At 38.9% G+C, this 21,880-nt stretch overlaps 2 protein-coding genes across 2 annotated transcripts; both read left to right on the top strand.

The window, feature by feature from the left end:
- The first annotated feature begins 913 nt into the window (after nt 1-913).
- Nucleotides 914-8,461, top strand: LOC4352205 (uncharacterized). The gene is made up of 4 exons (XM_066306575.1): nt 914-2,202; nt 2,715-7,776; nt 7,870-7,970; nt 8,068-8,461. Exon 2 carries the CDS (start codon nt 3,137-3,139, stop codon nt 7,763-7,765), a length of 4,629 nt encoding a protein of 1,542 aa, XP_066162672.1. The 5' UTR covers nt 914-2,202; nt 2,715-3,136; the 3' UTR covers nt 7,766-7,776; nt 7,870-7,970; nt 8,068-8,461.
- A 1,774-nt stretch (nt 8,462-10,235) lies between these two features.
- Nucleotides 10,236-17,232, top strand: LOC4352204 (uncharacterized). Its single transcript, XM_015763044.3, has 2 exons — nt 10,236-10,465; nt 16,957-17,232. Exons 1-2 carry the CDS (start codon nt 10,304-10,306, stop codon nt 17,044-17,046), a joined length of 252 nt encoding a protein of 83 aa, XP_015618530.1. The 5' UTR covers nt 10,236-10,303; the 3' UTR covers nt 17,047-17,232.
- Nucleotides 17,233-21,880: the final 4,648 nt, after the last annotated feature.

The following is a 21,880-nucleotide window of genomic DNA, read 5'->3' as shown; positions in this document are numbered from 1 at the left end:
GGAGAAGTGAGTGGTGGAGGGTTGTGATTGGATGAGTAGTAGAGGTAGGTGGGAAAAGTGAATGGTGGAGGGTTGTGATTGGTTAGGAAGAGAATGTTGGTGGAGAAGTTGTTATATTTTGGGACAAATCCTAAGGGTTAAAAGTTTTTATATTTTAGGACGGAAGGAGTATGGGCATGTTCACTTTGATGCCAAAAAAACCTTACCAAAATTTGGCATTGCCAAAATTTTGGCAACTTACCAAAATTTTGGTAGGATTTCTTATATAGTTACCAAAATTTGGCAGCAAACTAAATATAGACACTTTTTTGGTAATTTTACTAAAATTTGGTAAGGTTGAAAATAGCATCAAAGTAAACAGACCCTATGTCTATAAGGGAATTTGGGTATTTAAAAAAAAGTTAGCCCAATAACACATTGTAGAAAAGTAGATAACTCGCTAGTATATTATAAAAGAACAAAGTTAATATCAAATCGTTTAATTGAGACAAACTTAGTGACATAGGATAGATTCTCTTATCGTGAATGCCTTTGCCAATGTTAACAAACTCCAAATAGCTCTTTGATTGTACTAATTTATAAAACTAAACTCTTCGTGGGCCAACATCAATTATAGTTAGCATTTGGTGCAATTTGCACTGCGATCTTTGGTGTTGCTAACATAGATTGAAACTTTATATCAAAGCTAGTCTGTGAGAAGATCAAAAAAAAAAGCTAGTCTCTGAGGATATTTTGATTGAGTACTGCATTATTTCTTCCTGCAAAAAAAAAGACATAAAATTGGTATTGGAAAACATTTATTAATAAGTAATAATTAATCAAATCCTATAAAAAATATTGCCGGTGCTCTATTGATTCATTTTTTTTAAGAAAAGAAAAATAGTATAATACATGCACACTCTCGAAAATCGTTGGCAGGTCACGCAACCTGTTCTGTTTTTTTTTTTTTTTGATCAATGAGATGAGATCAGTCTCTGTTCTGAACAAGAAAAGAAAAACTGATGCATCGCCAAACCCATTCAGATCTTCTGCGGTACTGCACACGTTGCAGACAACCTGCGTCCTCAACGCCGCTCTGATCCTTCAATTCCCCCCACAAAAATTAGTCTACTCTCTCTTTTCCCCCCCAACATCAAGATAGGCCGCAACGCGCGCCTGCGAAATCCTTAGGAGCTGCAGTTCATCCTGGTTCGATTTTCTCCTCGTATCTACTGTTTTCCGATGTCTCTTGTCCTGGCATCCCTCCTGCTTCTCTTGATTTGAGGAATACCCACGTTTTCTATTATTATTATTTTTTTGGTCTTGTGCCCTGCAAATCTGTCACCACCTAATGACGCCCTAGAGGTGTTCGTCGGATTGCCGCTGAAGTGATTTGTTACTTAAAAGCCAGTTTGTGTTGTGGCGCACTAAACTTTAGTTACGAGGGGTTGGAATTCTCAAAATAGAACACTTTGACCTTAGAGAATTAATTCCATCTTGGACGAAATTAAGAGGTATGATTCCTACAACTAGCATTTGGATAGTACTTTATTTTACCTGTCAGCTGAGGCTAGCAGCATTCTTCACTTGTGTAATATCTTCAAGCGCACTGGTACTTTGGCTAAACCTTAACTTTCCAACTTATATCACACTATTCAGCAGTGGACTCTGTAAAAAAATGAGACTGTGAGGATGTAGAGGTACCAAAAGCACCATGTAATCGAGATTTGCTAATGTATCAGGAGTTGCCCTTTACTGTTGTTGCCTGGGCATGATCTAGTTAGAGCAATATAATTTCTGAACTTGATTTTTAATTATTAACGATATTGAAGCTGAATTCACATATAATTGAAGACATCTCGGTTTTTTTTATTATTATGTCTTCTTCATTATGTGATCATTATAACCTGTTGAAATATTGAAACTGTACCAGGGGTAACATTTATTAGTTAGTGATAGAGAGCATACAACTAGACATTCAACATTCTCTAATGTGCTGACTTTTTTGGTAGAATGCGGAGGATAATGAGTATCCATCAGATGTGGAACCTGCACTGGAGTTCGTTATCATTAAGAAAGACATCACTGCTACAGGAGCTGCCTCAACTCTTCTTGTCTTCAATAATGAAAGGGGATTTTCTGCTGCAAACGTTGAATCCATTTGTAGGATTGGTAAATCCACTAAGAAAGGAAACAGACATCTTGGCTATATTGGTGAAAAAGGTAATCTCTGTCAGAATATTAGTCTGATTGGCAGTGCCACCCCTGTTGCTTACTTTATTATTTTACCTGATTTAGACAAGTATACAAGGACCTGCAATGCAAATTGTAATGGCTATTTCAGTTTCTTAACATTCGTATTGAATTAGGATCATTTTGGCAGGCTGGATCAATATTTTGGTCCTATTTTTGCTGTGACTATATGAATATTGGTTCACTTTTTACTCTGGAAAAAGATTTGCTTACCTCTACCTGGTGTTAATAGTACATTTGAATTTACTAGTCATCTATACCTTGTCGATGGTCTAAAGATGTCCCTACAACTTGTTATACACTGAATCAAGCATTAGAATTTGCATGGTAACCAACACTTTTGCTTTTGCAGCAAATAACATTGATTTTTTTAAGGCTATCCCATTGGTATTTAAGACTACATTTATAACATCTTGTACTATAGTAATATTGCATTTTTGGTTGTTTGTCCTTCTAAGAAAAAGTAATCACCTTTCATTCAGGTATTGGATTTAAAAGTGTATTTCTGGTATCTAGTCAACCACACATCTTCAGCAATGGGTATCAGATAAAATTTAATGAAGAACCCTCAGAAGATTGTGATATCGGATACATTGTTCCTAAATGGGTTGATGAGAAGCCAAGTATTGATGACATACATGCGGTATATGGCTATTCTAAAAAGCTTCCTACGACCACTATCATCTTACCCCTGAAGAGTGATAAGATACTCCCAGTGAAGAATGAACTATCAAGCACGCATCCTGAAATTCTTCTGTTTCTTTCGAAAATTAGGCAGCTGTCTGTCAGGGAAATAAACGATGATCCAAAGGCCAGTAAGCTTAGCCAGATTTCAATCTCAAGTGAAGTGGACTATAAGACACAGAAGGATATAAATGCAGAGTCATACACTCTCCATCTAGCTATGCAAGAAAATAAAAGGGGTGATAAAGAGGAGTGTACCTACTATATGTGGAAGCAGAAGTTTGTGGTCAAACCAGAGTGCAGAGATAAGAAAAGAATGGAGGTAGATAAATGGGTGATTACCTTAGCATTTCCTCATGGACAACGACTAAGCAGAGGAGCACGGTCACCTGGTGTCTATGCATTCCTGCCAACAGAGATGGTTACTAATTTGCCCTTCATTATTCAAGCTGATTTCCTTCTTGCTTCATCCCGTGAGTCCATCCTGCTTGACAGCCAATGGAATCGTGGTATACTTGATTGCGTACCTTATGCTTTTGTCAGTGCATTTGAAGCTCTTTTGAAATCATCAAGCAATGCCCCATCATTTGCCCTTCCTCCAATTTTTAGGTTTCTGCCAGTAGCAACTTCTTCCATACCTGTGTTTGATTCAGTAAGGTTGTCAATAAAAAACAATATTGCAACTAAAGATATAATGCCTTGCGAGTCCTTTGATACACAGAAGGTTTTCTGCAAACCCAGTGAGGTCGCTAGGCTGGATGGTGCGTTCTGGAGAATTCTAATCATGGCCAAGAAACGTGGAATTAATCTGCAGAATTTATGTTCTCATGGCACTTCTGTCCTGAACTCCTATCTTGATAGCAAGGAATACAATGATGTATTAGGATTTCTGGGAGTTGGATATGTCAACCATGAATGGTATGGTAAGTTTATTGATGGTTCAAATCTTGTGACACAGGCTCCGGAAGATATTTATCTTGAAATATTATCTTTTATTGCTGATAATTGGTGGTTGAAGTTTTCTAATACAAGCATGTCGGATGTACCCCTCATAAAATATGTGACTGGAGCTGATTGTCCGTCATATTGCAGTGTAAGTGGAGCTAACATGCATCATAAGAGGATTTGTATAGCATCCAATGTTAATGACTTACCATGGATTATTGGCTGGAGCAAGGAACTCTCAACTACCTCTAACATGTTCTTTCTGCCCCTGAATACACAGAAGTCTCTTAACACGTTTTGCAGGAGAACACAGATTATTGAGTGGCTTCAGAAAATTGCGAAGCTGGAAATTCGGAACCTCTATGAATATGCTTTTGCAGCTTCGAAGACTATTTATAAGGCAAGTTCTGCTATTGCTTACTGCCACTTCCTTTATCACTCACATGCAAACAAATACATTACTGAGGGGAGCATTATCAACCTGTCTCATGCAATGCCTTTGGTAGATAAATGTGGATCCGTGATAAAACAGAAAAATGCTTTGCTTGTTCCTGCTGAAGGGAGCAACTGGTTTACTTTGATTGGAACGAATCCTTGGAGATCTCAAAAGTATATTGATCTATCAGCAGATTACATGTCTTCTGGAACTTATGCCGGAAATTATACACCTGAAGGTCAGCTCATAACATTCTTAAGGACTTATGCACAAGCAATGGATGTGCCGTTTATGCATCCTCCCAATGCTAGTTTCCCCTCTGTTTCATCTCCTTTAGCTAGGGAGAATGCACTTTTGCTTCTGCAATGGATTAAGAATATAAGATCAAGCAATATCAGTCTACCACATAACTTCTTGAGCTGTATCAGAAATGGGAAGTGGCTAAAGACTTCTGTTGGTTACAAGTCGCCATCAGAATCTTTTCTATCAAGTGTAGGATGGGGAAGCAAGCTACAGATTCAATTCATTTTTTCTGGTGTGCCCATAGTTGACGAAGAATTCTATGGGAGTAAACTGCGTGGGTACGTGGAAGAGTTGAGAGCAATTGGAGTGCAGTTTGAGTTCGCAAATGCTAATTTACACATTGCCGACCAACCGTTGAGCATGGAAAATGTTATTTTACTCCTACAGTGGATCAAGGATCTAAGATCGATAGGTGTCCAACTACCTCATAACATCAGGAGCTATATTAGGAATGGAAGTTGGCTGAAGACATCAATTGGGTACAGTTCTCCGTCACGATCTTTTTTGTTGCCTGCACATTCAGGAAATTTGGGGCAGATCATATCTGTATTTTCTGATGTGGCCATCATTGATCAAGAATTTTATGAAAATAAAATAAGCGCATACAAGGACGAGCTGCATGGTATTGGAGTGCAGTTTGAGTTTGCAGATGCATCTGTACATATTGTCAACTATCTTATGTCAAAATCATCAAACGGTGCTCTTTCTCGGGTCAATATGTTTGCAATGCTTCAGTTTATCAGAAACCTGACCGAGAATAACCTGACCTCTGTAAATTTCATTGAAAAAATTAAAAAGGGCTGCCAGTTCAAGACTTGCCTTGGGAACAGATTGCCAGTAAATTCTATCCTGTTTAACTCAGAATGGGAAAATGCTTCTGTCATCAGCTCATTGCCTTTTATTGACACCCTGTTTTATGGTGAGGACATACTTGAGTACAAACCAGAGCTTGAGCTACTGGGAGTTCATGTTGCCTTTAAACAGAATTACCAGCTGCTAGTTGACAACTTCAGTCTCATTAGAGATCAAATTACTCCTGATGTCACCATACTGATGCTCAAGTGCCTTCGATATGCTGAGATACCTCAACATTTTGCTAAAAAGCTGAAAGAGCTGAAATGGTTGAAGACTTGTCTTGGCTTCAGAGCTCCTCCTGGAACTTTCCTCGTTAATGATGATTGGAAATGTCTTCTGAATATTGTTGATGATGTACCGCTGCTTGATTTGAAGTTCTATGGAGATGAAATTAGGGTGTACGCAGGAGAGTTAAGGAAGGTTAGTGTAATCGTTGGCTTTATAGAGGCAAGTAAGGCAATTGCCTGTAGAGTCACGAAACTGTTATGTTCTTCCTTGTTTACAGAGGAGAGGGGAGTTGCCATGCTGGAATGCTACAGAGAACTTAGTACCAAGCATGGAAAGTTACCTGTTGATCTTGCCAATTGCATGAAGTATGAGAGATGGCTGCATACATCACTTGGATTCAGAGCTCCTCAGGAAGCAATTATTTTTGGTTCTGAATGGGAACATGTTTCTAAAATTTCCAATCTACCCTTCATTGATGATTATTATTATTCTGAGTATGGCCAGGGGAAAGGTATCAGCATCTACAGAGATGAACTAATGGCCTTGGGTGCCAAGGCTGAACTAAAACATGGAGCACCCTTTGTCATCTCTGGACTCAAAATTCCTCATGATGCTTCAGCTATTACACCAGAAGCTGTTATATCATTGCTGAAGTGCATCAGGAGCTGGAAAATGCTTGGCTCAGCTTTACCTGACAATTTCATGAGCTCAATCAACCTGAGGTGGGTGAAGACGACTGCAGGATATAGGCATCCCAAGAATTGTCTCCTGTTTGGTCCTGCCTGCTCTTCTCTTCACAGGGATGATGGCCCCTTCGTAGATGAAGTGTTTTATGGGCAGGAGATATTGTCATATGAGAGTGAGCTGCACACATTAGGAGTTATTGTGGATGCTAGGGCTGGCTGTGCGCTGATGGCGCAGTGCTTAAAGAGTTGCTCTAATGGCGATGCAATTTCCAGGATATACTCATATTTGGAGGCATTACGTTGGAAGCCTCGCAATGCTAACGATAATTGGATTTGGGTACCACAGGGAAGTGATAATGGACAGTGGGTGAGCCCAGATCGTTGTGTTCTTTATGACAGAAATAGCCTCTTTGGCTCTCAGCTCCATGTTTTGGTAACATGGTACGACTACAAGCTACTTAGGTTTTTCAAAACTGTTTTTGGTGTGAAGGGTCATCCAACGATTGGCGACTACTGCAGGCTCTGGATCATGTGGCAGAACTCCAAATCCACTCCGACACCAAAAGATTGTGCTGCTTTCTTTGAATTTGTTGATAAGAATTGGAACACAGAAATTGGCAAGTACCTTGCTGGATCCATCACAAAAGTTCCTGTCTGCTCAGAAGATCGGATCTTGCTACTTCCGAAGCAGGATGTGTTCATTCCAGATGATCTGCTGCTGGAGGATTTGTTCAGGATGCAGGCTGAGCAACCTTTATTTGTATGGTATCCACCAGCTAGCTTGTCTCTCTTATCTCCAGCAAAACTAAATGAGATTTATAGCACTGTTGGTGTCCAGAAAATATCCAAGGTTGTTACGCGGGATGAATCTGAGGACTTGAAGCTCGATCATTCGCTAACCATGGTTCAGAAAGGAACCGTGATCAAACCTGGCTTGCTCAGGATCATACTAGCATTTCTTGCAGATCCTGCTCTCGACTTTCCTGCTGAAAAGAGGCATGAAATGGTATCATGCCTCACCAATGTGGTTGTCTATGAGACAGCTATGCCTCTCACAGTGAGCTATCAGGTAGGGCTTTCTTCAGGAAGAAGCTTGAACGTTAAATCTGCACGGATTTTCCGCTGGGAAAGGGAGGAATCCAGAATTTTCATGACTAGGAATTTCGGGTCGGCGTCACTGGAGAATGCGGAGAGGGTACAGTGTGCAGCATATTTTGCTGAGGAGATATCAAAAGGGTTGTTGTTTGAGAGAACAGACCAAGTTCCTGCTCTCGCTGAGCTTATCATGGCTGGGTTTCTGTTGGACTTTGATGTTCCTGCTGTTCGGTTTCTGTTGAAGTTCAAGAACGTAAGGCTGCTTGAGGACGATGAACAGTTCTGCAGCTACCTTGCATAGTAACAAATCATGTAATGCTCCTGCATATATGCTCTTTCGCTCTCTCTCTCTGTGGACTGTGGGTAACATACTAACAATCCTTGCTAACTTTTCATCTCATGCAGGTTAAATGTTACTCCATTTGGATACTGCAACTCTGCGAGTCACTAATTCCCCCCTGTTTATCTGCATCAAAGTTTATTTTTTTATGTGCAAAGCCGCACTGGTACTGATTTACTGCTCTTAATTCCTAATTCATGCAGCTTATGTCCATTTTCTTGTAACCTATGATTTCTCACTGCTTGTGTTCTGACTAACTATAGGACTTCTGGACCACTACATGTGTACTCGTATGGAGAATGGTGGTTTATCATCGTGGCATAGCAAACTTTTTTGTTCTTGGGAGACAGAGTATGAGGCCGCAGGATTGAGCGATGCAAATTATTGCGTAGTCATGTTCAAGAGTTTGTTGTTTCGTTATGCTATCTCTATTATTAATGCTAATTATCAACTATGGCATGAATGCTTCCGAAAAAGAAACTGTGGCATATGGAAGTGTGTTTGTGTTAGCCATATATCGGTGCCTTCATACTTCAATTTAATCTTTATCGATGGTATTCGATATGAATGATAGTCTCCTATATAAACTATGTTTTCCTTAGATAACCATTGTCTTCCTTTTTTGAAGTAATAAATAAGTGGTTTCCTTACTATTCATTGAATAGTTGGTTAATTTGCCGGGTTGCATTTTGTTGAATTTCTCCAATCACGCCTCTTGTATACTTTGCACTCTTGGTTTCGGAATGAATGAAAAACCTTTTGTAAAGCAAAATAAACCTACTGGTTATTATTGTGGGCTGGAAATCTGAAACCATTACTTATTTCTTTGAAAGGGACCTGGAACCATTATATTACCAGGTAGGGAAACTGTATGTATATAGTTTGTTAGGGGAAAAGTTAAAGTTATTATCAGTATATATGTTTACAAAATAACAAGCTGTTCATAATTTTCAAAGAACTTTTGGTCTCCTTTGGATTGGAGGATGTTTGAAAGGAAAATGGAGGATTTGAATCCACAGGAGTTTTTCCAATTGAGGTCACTTGGATCATAAGATTTGGAGATGTCAAATTCCTATGAAATGCATTACCGTCTAGCACCTCATATTTTATTTTCATTTGCTAAGTCAATGCATGTTCTCTCTTCGTCCCTTCTCACTCTTATTCATGCAGGATTTCTTATAAAATTCATATGTTTTAATTCCTACAAACCAATTATCACTTTTTAGGGCCCCTTTGAATCGCACGATTAAAAAAACGGAGGAATATAAAAACACTATATTCTGACGAGAATACAAGTATAAAACAGAGGATTGTAAAACACATGAATGACTATTTGATTGGTCCAAAAAAAAGCACAGGAATCAGATAAGAGAGATAAGCTCAGAAGAAATTTTCCAAGAGGTTAGAGTAGATGTTAAATTTCCTACGTTTTTCCTCTAGAATCATAGAAATAGAAAAGTTTTCTACGTGCTTCCTTTTCTCATTTATACTTACGAATCAAAGGTATAAATAGTTTGTTTTTCCTCTATTTTTTCTTCAATTCAAAGGGGAACGTGTTGATTCATATTTTTCTTCTGAGAGCAGCCAGAGTACAGCACGTGTTGATCTTATTATGCATCATGACACGTACTGAGAGCAACATAATAAAATCCCATGACGTAATAAAATCCCATAATGCCCTTTGCTGCTATCACTAGCTTAGACAGAGCAACAGCAGGCTAGGACAGTAAGACAGACTGAGTCAGACATGGCGTACTCCCTCCGTCCAAAATAAAAGGCTAACTCTAGATTTCCGTGTCTAACTTTGACTGTCCGTTTTATATAAAATTTTTTATAATTCATATTTTTATTGTTGTTAAATGATTAAATATGATTAATATTTTATACGTGATTTCTCTTTTTAATTTTTTTCATAATTTTTTTAAATAAGACGGACGATCAAACGTTGGACACGGAAACTAGAGTTTGTCTTTTTTTTTTTTTTTTTTGACAGATGGAGTAGTGAAAGTGGCTTCCACAGCTCGACTAGTCACCCCAGTATGCATGAGTAGTGAAAGTGTTTTTGTTTGCCTGTCGTTGATACAAGGGAAAGTGAGGAATACTCTCTCCATCCCTTAAAAAACTCGGACTCTGTTTAATTCGTGAAAAGAAAATTTTTAAATATCACATCGGACTAATTTCATAACTCGTCTGGAAACCGTGAGACGAATCTTTTGAGCTAATTAATCTATCATTAGCACATATGAGTTACTGTAGCACTTATGGTTAATCATGTGCCTTATTACTCGTAGTTCTCCTCGTTTTGGCACCGGGGGTCCCACTGGCAGCGAGCCAGACTCAGTTCAGCGCTTATACTAACCGGGCCCACTGGGCCGGAGGCCCAAAACCCAAAACAAGTCCCAAACCCCTCTCCTCTCCCCTCTCCCCTCTCAACACTTCTCTCCCCGAGCCGCCGCCGGAGAGCAAGAACACGGAGGAGCGAGCGGGTCGTCGAGGGCGATGGCGGGAGGCGGCATGTTCGGCGGCGCCGGCGCGTTCTGGGCGACGCGGGCGCTGGAGGTGGTGAAGCGGAACGACTCCCCGGGACTGCTCTGGAAGCGGATCAAGCTCACCACCACCCGCAAGAACAACGCCAAGAAGCGCCTCAAGCGCCTCTGGCAGGTAAATCAATCCCCCCATGGCCGCGCCCTCCCCCATCCTCTTTCATCTCCGTTCACGTTTACCCCCATGCGAACCCCACCCGCGTGGATGAACGTTTCTTGCGGGGGGGGGGGCGTTCTGGTGATCTGCTCCCAACGATTCTGTTATTTTGGTGCCCAGTTTAAATTCAATTTCAGTGATTCCGTTTGGTGTAATCTAGGATTGGTAACATTTTGGGTAGTTTGATTGTGTCTAGTAGTATATAATTGGTATGGACATGCACTTGATTCCGGAAGTACTTGTTTGTGATTTTTAATTTAGTCATTTAAAGGAGAAGGGTTGATTGGGGATGAACAGCCTCAGTGGTGAAAACGGGTGGATGTTAAATTGGACCTCGTATTCGGACGGAGGCAACCATTCGGTTTTTGTTCCTTTCATATACCACCTCCAATGTCAAATTCACGTGCATAAGTATGCAGTTCGATAGGATACTTGATGTAGATTAATCGGTAGTATGGTAGTAGAAGTTAGGGCATTGGCATTGCAATTTGGAACTTGTTAATTTCATACGAAAGGGCTTACCTGCTCTTAGAGGAGTGGATTTTTTTAAAAAAAATTTCTCTGGGAATAATCCTATATACCTAACAGGAAAGCTGCTTGCTTGAGAATGTTGAATGTAGCATCATCATATTTACTTCTTAGTAATAGGAACAAATTGGTTGTTTGTGCTAACTGAACCTCATACCTTGAGTTTGCTGGTAGTCGGGTAATCCAATTCAAATCAAACTCTAATTTTGGAGAAAATCTAAGTCCAGTTCATTATTAGAGAAAAATACAAACAAAAACATGCAGGAGCCCTGACCTCTCCCCTCAATACCATTCCCATCTGTTATATGCCCATTAATCCACATTGTGTGTTTCTCATCAAGGCTAATCTTCACTTGTGTGATCTTTGCCTTGCTTGTGGGTTCAAATCATCCATGTGAGTTCTCTTTGCTGCTACACACCCCTGTTGCTTTTGCACTTTGACAGTGCAAGGTGTTGAGTTTCCTGGGCTATGACACAGTAAAGTTGTAGGCGCCTGGGCCCTGGGTTGTAATAATTAGTAAAGGACTGCATGGCAACTGGCAAAAGAAATCCTTGTTACATTAGGTGTGCAGTAGCCTGAAAAATGAGGAAGGATGTGTTCATCTTGTTGTGGATTTTATTACCCATTTTCATGGATATCAATTTTCTTCCTTTGATACTATCCATGGACTTAATTTGTTAATAGTGGAAGTAGATTATTGGGCAAAGGCAGACTCGGGTAATTTCAGGTCTTTGAGGGCCTCTGACCTGATCATGAGAAAGTAATGATTATGGAAGCTTTGGACAATTTTTTAATACTTCTATAAAAATCCAAGTTTGGTTGCATAGGTGAAAATTTGTGCTGCTTAGAATTAGAAGTTTATTATTGTGACAATTTATTGCCGTCTTTGACAGAAGTCATGCATTGCATAATACCTTTGAAAGTGGTTGCATTAACTTTAGTCTTTAAAGACATATATATATATTAAGTTGTGTAGTTGCTGAAAGAAATTAAACAAGGTTTACTTTAGCAAAGTTACTTTGGCTGATTTTGCATGTTAATTCAGGGTACAAGGCTCAAAATAACAACCAATTGTCTGTATAGCCCTGACAGAACTTTGAATGCCACTTTGGGGATGATCTTAACAACTTTCTTGTTCATTAACTTCTATCAGGAAACAGCTCTCAAAAACTGTAAAGCATTATGCTGACCCCATATTGATACATCAAAAAGTTATCTTCCTGGCTCCAAATTATGAAATCACCTCCACTAATATACAACAAAAAATTATAATCAAGATTACTAACTAGGGTAAGGGAATTTGAACCGATACCAACAAAAGCAAACAGTGGATTCTCTTTGGAGTCGTTTCCTTGTAGTGTTTGTAGTTAATGAGTTTTCACCCTCATAAGCATGCTCAGTAAGGAAAAGTACAAAGAGACAAAACTAAAGAGTTTCTACACATATATTTAGCTTGAGAACCATTGATGTGGAGAGGGAAAATAAAAGTAAGCCATATTCTGAAGAGTCTATAGGTTCGGACATTCAATGGTGTACCTTCTCATTTGTGATTTATTCTGAAGAGTGGAAAATGTGCATAAGATGAAAAGATAATAAGACCTCATGCATTTATAAAAAAAAAATGATAAGTCTCCTAGATTACAGATCATTTCCCTCTATTAGAACATACCTTTTTGACCACAACCACCTGTCAATCCCAGAACCTCAGATCTCAAGCTCAACCATACGAGGTACAATATGATATATAACCATGTTAAGGATATATGCCTGTATCTAAATATTCACTGTGTACATAGCAACTAATGCAGGTTTGTTCCATGCAAAATTTGTCTACGCAAACTTCAGTACTTTTGAGTTTGATAAGTTATATATCTTAGTGTTACATCAGAACCCAGTACCACCTAACTCCTCAGAGTGCTTTCTGTATGACATTGGTTGCAATGATCTTTTTTCTGCTGGTAGGTCAAATTTTATCTAGAGCCTACATTAGTATTAGTGAGACTCATGAAGTGTCAACATGCTGATATTCAGGAGTGAATAACAGGAATCAATTGACACTCTAAAAGGGTGGAAACTGGAAAGAGTTTCTGGTTTCATCATCAATACCTAATGATATAAAGGCTAGTGAATTTCTTATGCGTATTTATTGAACAGGATGAGGATCAAAATATGCAAATAAGGAAGGGGGGTCTTTTTAATTGCATAGGGCTTTCTAGAGTTACTAAGTACAGAACTTTGCATGCACTGTGAAGATTGTCGATCATCAGAGAGAGATCTAATTGATTTTCTTAGGCAGGAGGTAGGTAGGATGCAGTTGATGGTATCCTATGCTGAGATACCACAGTCAGTTAATTACAAAGTCTGTGACTAGTTGCACTCAAATTGTTGAAAAAAATATCTTTGCTACTGCTTCTTAGTGCATCAATATGCTGACCCATATTGATGCACACATTTCGTGCATGTGTGCATCACTTGAGCCTTTTGATCACCAACAACTTGTTACTTTTGATCACCAAAATGTGGTGCCATAATTTTAGCAATCCCTCGATTTTTGTTCTTTTGGAATGAAGGGCAAATTTCATATACCACCTCCAATGTCAGATTCACGCGCATAAGTATGCAGTTGGATAGGATACTTGATGTAGATTGACCGGTAGTCTGGTAGTAGAAAGTTAGGGCATTGGAATTTGGAACTTGTTAATTTCATAGGGAAGGGTTTACCTGCTCTTAGAGGAGTGAGATTTTATTTTTATGGAATTTCTCCGGGAGTTCTACATACCTAACAGGACAGCTACTTGCCAATGTTCTTGTAGCATCATCAAATTTTACTTCTTAACTGGGAACGAATTAGATATTTGTAGTAACTGGGCCTAATGCCCCAAGTTTGGTGGCAGTAATACAATTCAAATCATACTATATGGAAAATAAACTGAGTCCAGTTTATGAGAGAAAAATAAGAATAAAAAAAAGACATGCAGAAGCCCTGACCTCTCCCCTCAGGCCCTCATCCTATCCACAATGCGTGTTCCTCATCAAGTCTCTAGACCCTACCTCTGCTTCTCATCTTCACTTGTGTGATCATTGCGTTGATTATGAGTTCAAACCATCATGTGAGTATGTGACCTGTTCCAGTTTCATGGATATTAGTTTTTAATACTACCCCCATGGCCCCATCCAATGCATGATGCTGGTTAGTTCAATTTTGAACTAACCAACGTCAAACAAAAAGAAATGGAGGGAGTAGTAGATTAGTGGGCAGACTTGGGGACCCCTGACTTCTAGAATGTATTAAAATCCAAGTTTGGTTGCATGCATTGCAAATGAACCATTGAAAGTGCTTGCATTAAGATTTAACTTTCGTCTTTAAAAACATATATTAAGTTGCGTAGTTGCTGAAAGAAATTAATCAAGGTTGCTTTGGCAAATTTACTTTGGTTGATTTCGCGTGTTATTTCAGGGTACAAGGCTCAAATACCAATTGTTTGTGTAGCACCAAGCAGAACTTTTAGTCCCACTTTGGGGATGATCTTAACAACTTTCATGTTAATTAATTTTCATGGCTACATCAGGAAACGGCCCTAAAAAATGTGAAGCATTATGCTGACCCCCATATTAATGTATCAAAAAGTTATCTTTCTACCTCCAAATTATGAAATCACCTCCACTAATATACAATAAAAAAATTAATCAAGATTACTAACTAGGGTTAGGGAATTTGAACTGACTCAAACAAAAGCAAACAGCAAAATCTCTTTGGAGTCGTTTTCATGTAGTGTTTGTAGCTTATAAGTCTTTACCCTCATAATGCTCAGTAAGGAAAAGTACAAAAGAGACAAAACTCAAGAGTTTCTAGTTTCTACACCTATATTAAGCTAGGAAGTCCCTAGAAATCTCACCCTCTTGAGAAGAGTCTACATGGATTCAGACATTCACTGGTGTACCTTCTCATCTACGATTTATTCTGAAGAGTAGAAAATGTGAATAAGATGAACATATAATAAGACCTCACAAGGTATGCTGCATTGCTGCATTTATAAAACACTGATAGTCTCAGACACAGACCATTCCTAAATCAAAATGTAGCTATTTGACCACACTTCCTGTCATTCCCAGAACCTTAGGCCTCAGCCATATGAGGTGCAATATGATATAACCATGTTAAGGATATATGCCTATATCTAAATATTCATTGTTTACAAAGCAAATAATGCAGGTTTGTTCCATGCAAAAGATGGAATAAATTGACACTTTAAAAGGGTGGAAAGAGTTTCTGATTTCATCAGCAATACCTAAAGATATGAAGGCTAGTGAATTGTAATGTGTTATTGATTGAACAGAATGAAGAGTAACATGCAAATAGGGAAGTGGGTTCTTTTTTATTGCACATGACTTTCTAGAGTTAGTAGAGTATTAACTTTACATGCACTGTAAAGATATGGATGTACTTGATTTGCTCTAGGCAGGAGGTAGGTAGGATGCAGGGAAGGCACTTGATTGTATCCTATGCTGAGATACCACGGTCAGTTATAAAGTCTGTGACCAGTTGCACTCAAGTGTTGAAAAAATTATCTTTGCTACTGCTTCTTAGTATATACATTTGGTGCATGGAGTGCATCACTTGATTCTTTTGATCACCACCAACTTGTCACTTGAACCAACATTTTATCCTTTTTCTGTACTCACCTAGTCACCTTTCTTCCTCTCTGTGAAGTTTGGTCACATAAACAACTATACTGCCAATATAATTAATTTTGTACTGTTCTTATTCAGTTTGTTGGATGCAGTTAATACTTAATACCCTTCACTGAGACTAACTTTAGTGAAGCATATGGAATCACAACATGCTAGTTGAACTATCCAGATCTTCCGTCATTACTCCCTAATGAATACCTTAAGTAATTCATGAGTTCAACTTAGCAGTTCTGTTTGTTGGTGCAGCCACAATTACAGTGTTATTTGTTTGGACGATCATCACTGGTATTTATCTTGTTCAGTTTATATGCATGATTGAAGATCATTTTAGCTTTGAGAACTCAAATTATTTGCATAATTTCACATTGCTTGTTATTTGCTCACATTTACAAAGTTACCATGTTCCCTCATTTGACTATTTTGCAATTTACTCATGATACATTATATCTGTATTATCCCAACTAACTATTACTCAGTGGTTAATTCAAATGGGATGCACAAGTGCATTGTTCACTTTTGTCTATAAGTTTTGTTTCGAAGTATGATTTGGAGTTTAAATCTATGATTTGTTTAGATTATTTTATTCCATCCAAAAAGAACATATCAAACGAGGTGTAGCAAAAACCAAGAATAAATAAAAGAAACTCTTTCCTCTTAAGCTTTTTCCCTGAAATTTTGTCGGGCAATAATATGCTATGATTTGTTAGAAGATAGTTTTTATTAGATACTTCATTTTCTGCAACAGTAACAGTTCAAATGAGGTGGAGCAAGAGCCCTAGGATAGACTAAAAGAACATTAATTTGCTGTTATTATTAATTGGTATCAGCTAGACAATTAATTTGCAAAGTCCTGAACCAAGGATCTGCAATAGAACCTCAAAATCCCCACTTAACTCCTAAATGATTATTTATTTCCACATTCCATCCAAGTTGTGCAGTTTATCCCATTGAATTTGAGCCAATATTTGTTGGATGGCGGTTATGAGGCTCTTTTACTATGTTTTGGTTAAAAATTTGTGATTGCGTGCACTTCCATAATGATAATGCACTGTCCTTTGATGCGAAAGATAAGGCAAAATAGCGTTCACGGGTTGCATCTCTATCGTTTTCACTTTGAACTCTATTGGCCAGTTATCACTTAACCTTATAGTATTCTACTATTCTTGCATTTCATATTCCCAGATCAGATGAGTGAAATGCTAATGACTGTTTGCTACGTTTTTGTTTTCAGAATGAGGCAGTTATAAGGGCTTGTGGTGAAGCAGAATCGTCGTCGTCGTCAACATCAAACACCGCATCGGCCTCTGGGAAACAACAGTAGATCCCAAAGTCAATCTGATGACATGCACACAGGTTTAAATGCAATTTGAAAAGGCCTCTGCATGACAATGCTGAAAGCCTCTCCATGTTTCCAAGCTTTGTTACTTCATCAACTGGAACAAGTACATGCATGTACACATCCAACCTTTTTTCATCAAGAGGACACATACATCATTGCTTGCTGCCATATGCTTCCTCTCCTGCTTACATCACCCTTTAGCATCTTCCTCTCCCCACTGAACCCCACAATTTTTGTGCTTTGCATCACTTCCCTGAAGCTTCATATTTGTCTGTTTGCTTCCATCCACTATGCATCATGCTTAGATCAGTGTACTCACATCTACTGTTATGCAGATGCCTCTATTCTAGAATTCTATTCAGCATTGCAATAATGTGGAAACTTGAAAAAAAATGCAATGCACCCCCCATTATGTCGTTGACGTCAGAGGGTCACCATTTCCCAAGCTTGCAAGTTTGGTTAAAGACATGAGACGAGGAGGAGGAGTAACCTGTTGCCATCACGGACAGCTCTTGTCCGTTGTGATGTTTTTGCCATGTAATCTGCTCCTCTCCCATGTGCCAGCATCTGCATCTGCATTAAACATATGTGTTTTGATGTGAGCTTAACACGCAACAGAAATATCTGTCCTGCGTGTGACCTTTTTCACCTGTGGTTGGGTCGGCAGGAGGAACCAAGAAGAGGCAAGGGCCGGCGCCGGCAGCAGATAAAACAGAGGCTTGCAAGCATGTGTTATTGATGGATTGTTGTGGTTTTTTCTGACTTTGTTTACCGTACATAAGGTTAAGGTTGGGAACTTCACCTTTCCGTTCACAAAAGAAGCGATCCAGTAACGCGTGATTAATTACTCCCTCCGTCCCACATTGAACGCATTTTTAAGTTTCTATGTCAATCATTTGACCATCCGTCTTATTTATTTAAAAAATTTATGAAAAAATTTAAAAAATAGTCACGCATAAAATACTATTCATATTTTATCATCTAATAACAATAAAAATACTAATCATATTTTTTTTAAAATAAGACGTATAGTCAAACGTTATATAAAAAGCTGAAAAATGTATTCTTTATGGGATGGAGGGAGTAAGCATTAGCTAAAATAAAGTTAAATAATAGATAACTATGATTTTCTTTAAAGCAACTTTCCTATACGTGAGGTTGATAGGGCATGTACTGTCTGTGAAGTGACTATACGTTGAGATAACGGAAAGAGAGTTGTCATGCCACTTGGGAAAATCGCTAGGGATTGGCCAAAATGACTTTGTGGCGTGGAGACAGGGTTCTGAATACTACCACTGTCCGGTTATTAGATTTGGATAGAAGTTCAAGTCTAAAATGTTGAATTTGTACCAATTGGTAACCATCTAGTTGTTGCACAAAAGTGTTGTAGATTAAAGTTTGAATTTATATCCTCTCGCCGGTAATAGGGATGTAAACTATACTCCTCCGGTTTCATATTTCTTCACGTTTTGGACAGTGACACGGTTTTCAAAATATGTCTTTACCCTTATTTTTCTGTTATAATATATACAATATATAAATATATGTTTATTTTTATTATAGAAATTTGAAAGACAAATTCATATATGGTTTTCTTGTTCTTTTAAACTAAATACTTTTAAAGTTATTGATAGTTAAAGTTACACAAGTTTAACTTTAACCTCCAAAACATCGAATTATAGAACCGGAGGGAGTATCATTTTTACGGAGACAATTCTTGGACCATCGTGAATTTTCATATTTATCAATGTTAAGTATATAGTTCCGAGTTCCGACTGCAACATGATGGCAAAATTAGAAAAAAAAAATCAAATTTTATATATGACTAGGAAATTCAAATATTAGATATGAGTAAAACATAAATGGTCAAAAATGGTGTCACCTTTACGGAAACGACCTAATTGATCCACTGGACAATGGTTTGTTATTGGTCACTCCTCTGGGTAGATTATTTTTTTTAACCACTGTAATTTCTTCATTTCCTTTCTGTGTGTGCGTTTGAATGATGACCAATTTTGACCCAAAAAACTCAAATCAACTCGAAATTGAAGAAAACAAGAAATTATAGAAAGATAATAACCCACATATATACTGTATCTGCCGAGAGCCGACGAGTATCTGAATCTTCCACTACAACGCTACACCTGTTACAACTTGTGTTGAGCAGCGAGCTAGGTATTGTCCTTTTCTGATTAACATACAAATTTTAACTTGATTTATAATAGAATTGTTAAACGATGCATTTTGTTTAAAAAATATAATAGAACTGTCAAACAATGCATTTTGTTTACAAAAATTATATATATTAAGTTACTTTAAAATAACAAATAAATCTATTCTCTAAATTCATATAGTAATCGAAATTTAATTTATTTTGTGTGGAGTAATAGCTAGTATCTTTTTTTTAATTAACTACATCTTCATTTCCATCTTCCTTTAAACCAAGGCCACTTGAGTGCGCTGACAAAAGTGACAAGCAGATGAAATTAAAACAGCCCATTAATTCGTCCATCAATTTGTTAGGAAGAAAACAAACATAAACAACAGCCCAGGATGGGATGCGATCTCCGTGATCGCTCAGTGTCGCTAGCGTACACAACTCGATAACTCATTAGAAACAAAACGCTTCCCCCCTCTTGCAGCATGGCACTACAAGTCGTATGTGTATTTTAGGTTTGACACTCCATGGAGATCCATCGACAGACAGATTCTCTATTAATTCTTCCCTGGTTTCAAGTTTTCAACCCCCCGGACCTATGGGCCGAAGTCTCATTGGTTACCCATATAATCCCTAAGAAATCAAAGCGATTTATTAGGAAATAAAAATTAATTTATAGTTAAAACTCTTATACAGTTATTCGTGACGATTTAGAAGCCAACGCTAAAAAGAATGACGTCAAAAGTTTCTTAAAATAAACTTTAAAATTTAAATTTTAGACTTTTGCTTTGACTTACTCCCTCTGACCGTAAATATTTGACACCATTTGACTTTTTTAAACATGTTTGACCATTCGCCTTATTAAAAAAATTAAGTAATTATTAATTCTTTTCCTATCATTTGATTCATTGTTAAATATACTTTTATGTATACATATAGTTTTACATATTTCACTGAATAAGACTAACGGTCAAACGTATTAAAAAAAAAAATCAACGGCGTCAAATATTTAGTGACGGAGAGAGTATTAGGTAAACCGATGGTGCGGCGCGGGAGGTGACACTGCATACTCCTGGTACGCAACGCAACTCGATCGGATATGGGAAGGACGAGACGGACTGGGGAGGGGACCCCGGCCTCAATGGGGGCACATATTCTCGTACGGTCGAACGCAACAAACGCGACGCGACAAAAAGAAAAAAAAAAAACCCCAACGTGCCGTGCCGTCCCCGCGCACGCACGCAGTAGCTAGGCACAACAGCTGCTTCCGTCCGTCGTCGGGAGGCTGGAGACGGGGACGGCGACTACCGCTGCGACTGCGTACGTGAGAGTGTAGCAAACATCCACCCATCCATCCATCGATGCATGGAGACACGGCCCCCTCCCGTTGCGTTGCGTGCCGACGTCGTAGGTTCGTGGAGGGTACGATGATCATCTGATTGGTCAATGCATGTGTGTGATCATGCATATCATGGTTGGTTAATTCGGTTTGGTTCCACCCTACTGTGATGTGTCCTCCCTGCATCATGGGATTATTCTAGGGACCGTTTGGCACAGTACTCCTGCGATTCTCGATTAATTATAGATCCTTATTAGGATACATGTTGGTATTACTAGAGAAATTATCTCTCTCCAATTTCAAACTGGCATCTCTCCCGGTTTTAAAATCAACAAAGAGAAATAGGTACTGATGATTAAACACCATTAATGAGCAACACACCCATGTACATGTACGTTCTTCATCGTTGATTCCCTCCTCAATTCCTCATCAACTATGTCCGCGCCATAGCTCGGTACACCCATCGTATGCGCTAACAACCCCCCTTGCTGTCCTCCCATTGTTGCCATCGCCTATGATCATATCTGGATCTGGCCCTGCATGCCAGCCTCCATCGCTCACATGCTTGTCCCAATAGTTTGTAGGCAAACCGTAACTGGTTGCGCTTGCAAAAATCAACATGCATTTTAGGATACGGCTTCTTAAGAGACGATCCACAAGCAAAAATTAATTTTCATAGGTGGGTCTCTTAACATACCCGCATGAAAAAATGAGCCTATTTTTACAAACGGCGTACCTACCACCAGCTCACCACCACCCTAAAATATCAAATTTCCTCTCTCCACTCCTCACTCTCTCCCCACTCCTCCCTTATCCTCTCCTCTCTTCTCATCTCCTCTCCTCTCTTCCTACGACGTATGGCTCCGACAGTCCACGGCGGGAGCGACAGCGGACTAGGCGGGAGGAGCTCGAAGGGGGAGGTGCATGTCGACGGCGACAACGGTGGGCCCTCCTCCACTCTCCTCTGATAGCGGTTGCCCTCCCTCGTGCGAATCTGCAGGTTGCAGAGGGGCAGTGGAGGCGTAGGGAGGGGCGACGGCGATGAGCTGCGGGGACTCAGCGACGACGATGTCGACAATTGGTGGCGGATTTTGGCAACCACGTTGCCGGCAAAAAACCCATGCACATTCTTCGCTGGCGTATGAGCTAGGGTTTCGAGTTTTGATTTTTTTGGGGGCATTTTTATTTTTTTTTCAGATTTTTATTTTTATAGATAGACGGCATAAGCACCCGCATGCGTATGCGAGTGCGCCTACATGGAAAAATAGCAATTTTCGCAGATACTTTCGAACATCGGACGGTTCAACCGCAAACAAAAA

Source organism: Oryza sativa, chromosome 12, assembly GCF_034140825.1.
Source record: "Oryza sativa Japonica Group chromosome 12, ASM3414082v1".
In the NCBI taxonomy this organism is placed as follows: domain Eukaryota; kingdom Viridiplantae; phylum Streptophyta; class Magnoliopsida; order Poales; family Poaceae; genus Oryza; species Oryza sativa.
The sequence above is the reverse complement of the archived record's forward strand: the minus strand, read 5'-3'. Positions and strand labels throughout refer to the sequence as shown.

Coding starts and splice junctions, on each gene's coding strand:
- LOC4352205 (XM_066306575.1), top strand. CDS start 3,137: ATGCAAGAAAATAAAAGGGGTGATAAAGAGGAGTGTACCTACTATATG.
- LOC4352204 (XM_015763044.3), top strand. CDS start 10,304: ATGGCGGGAGGCGGCATGTTCGGCGGCGCCGGCGCGTTCTGGGCGACG. Junction 10,466..16,956: donor GCCTCAAGCGCCTCTGGCAG/GTAAATCAATCC, acceptor TTTTGTTTTCAG/AATGAGGCAGTTATAAGGGC.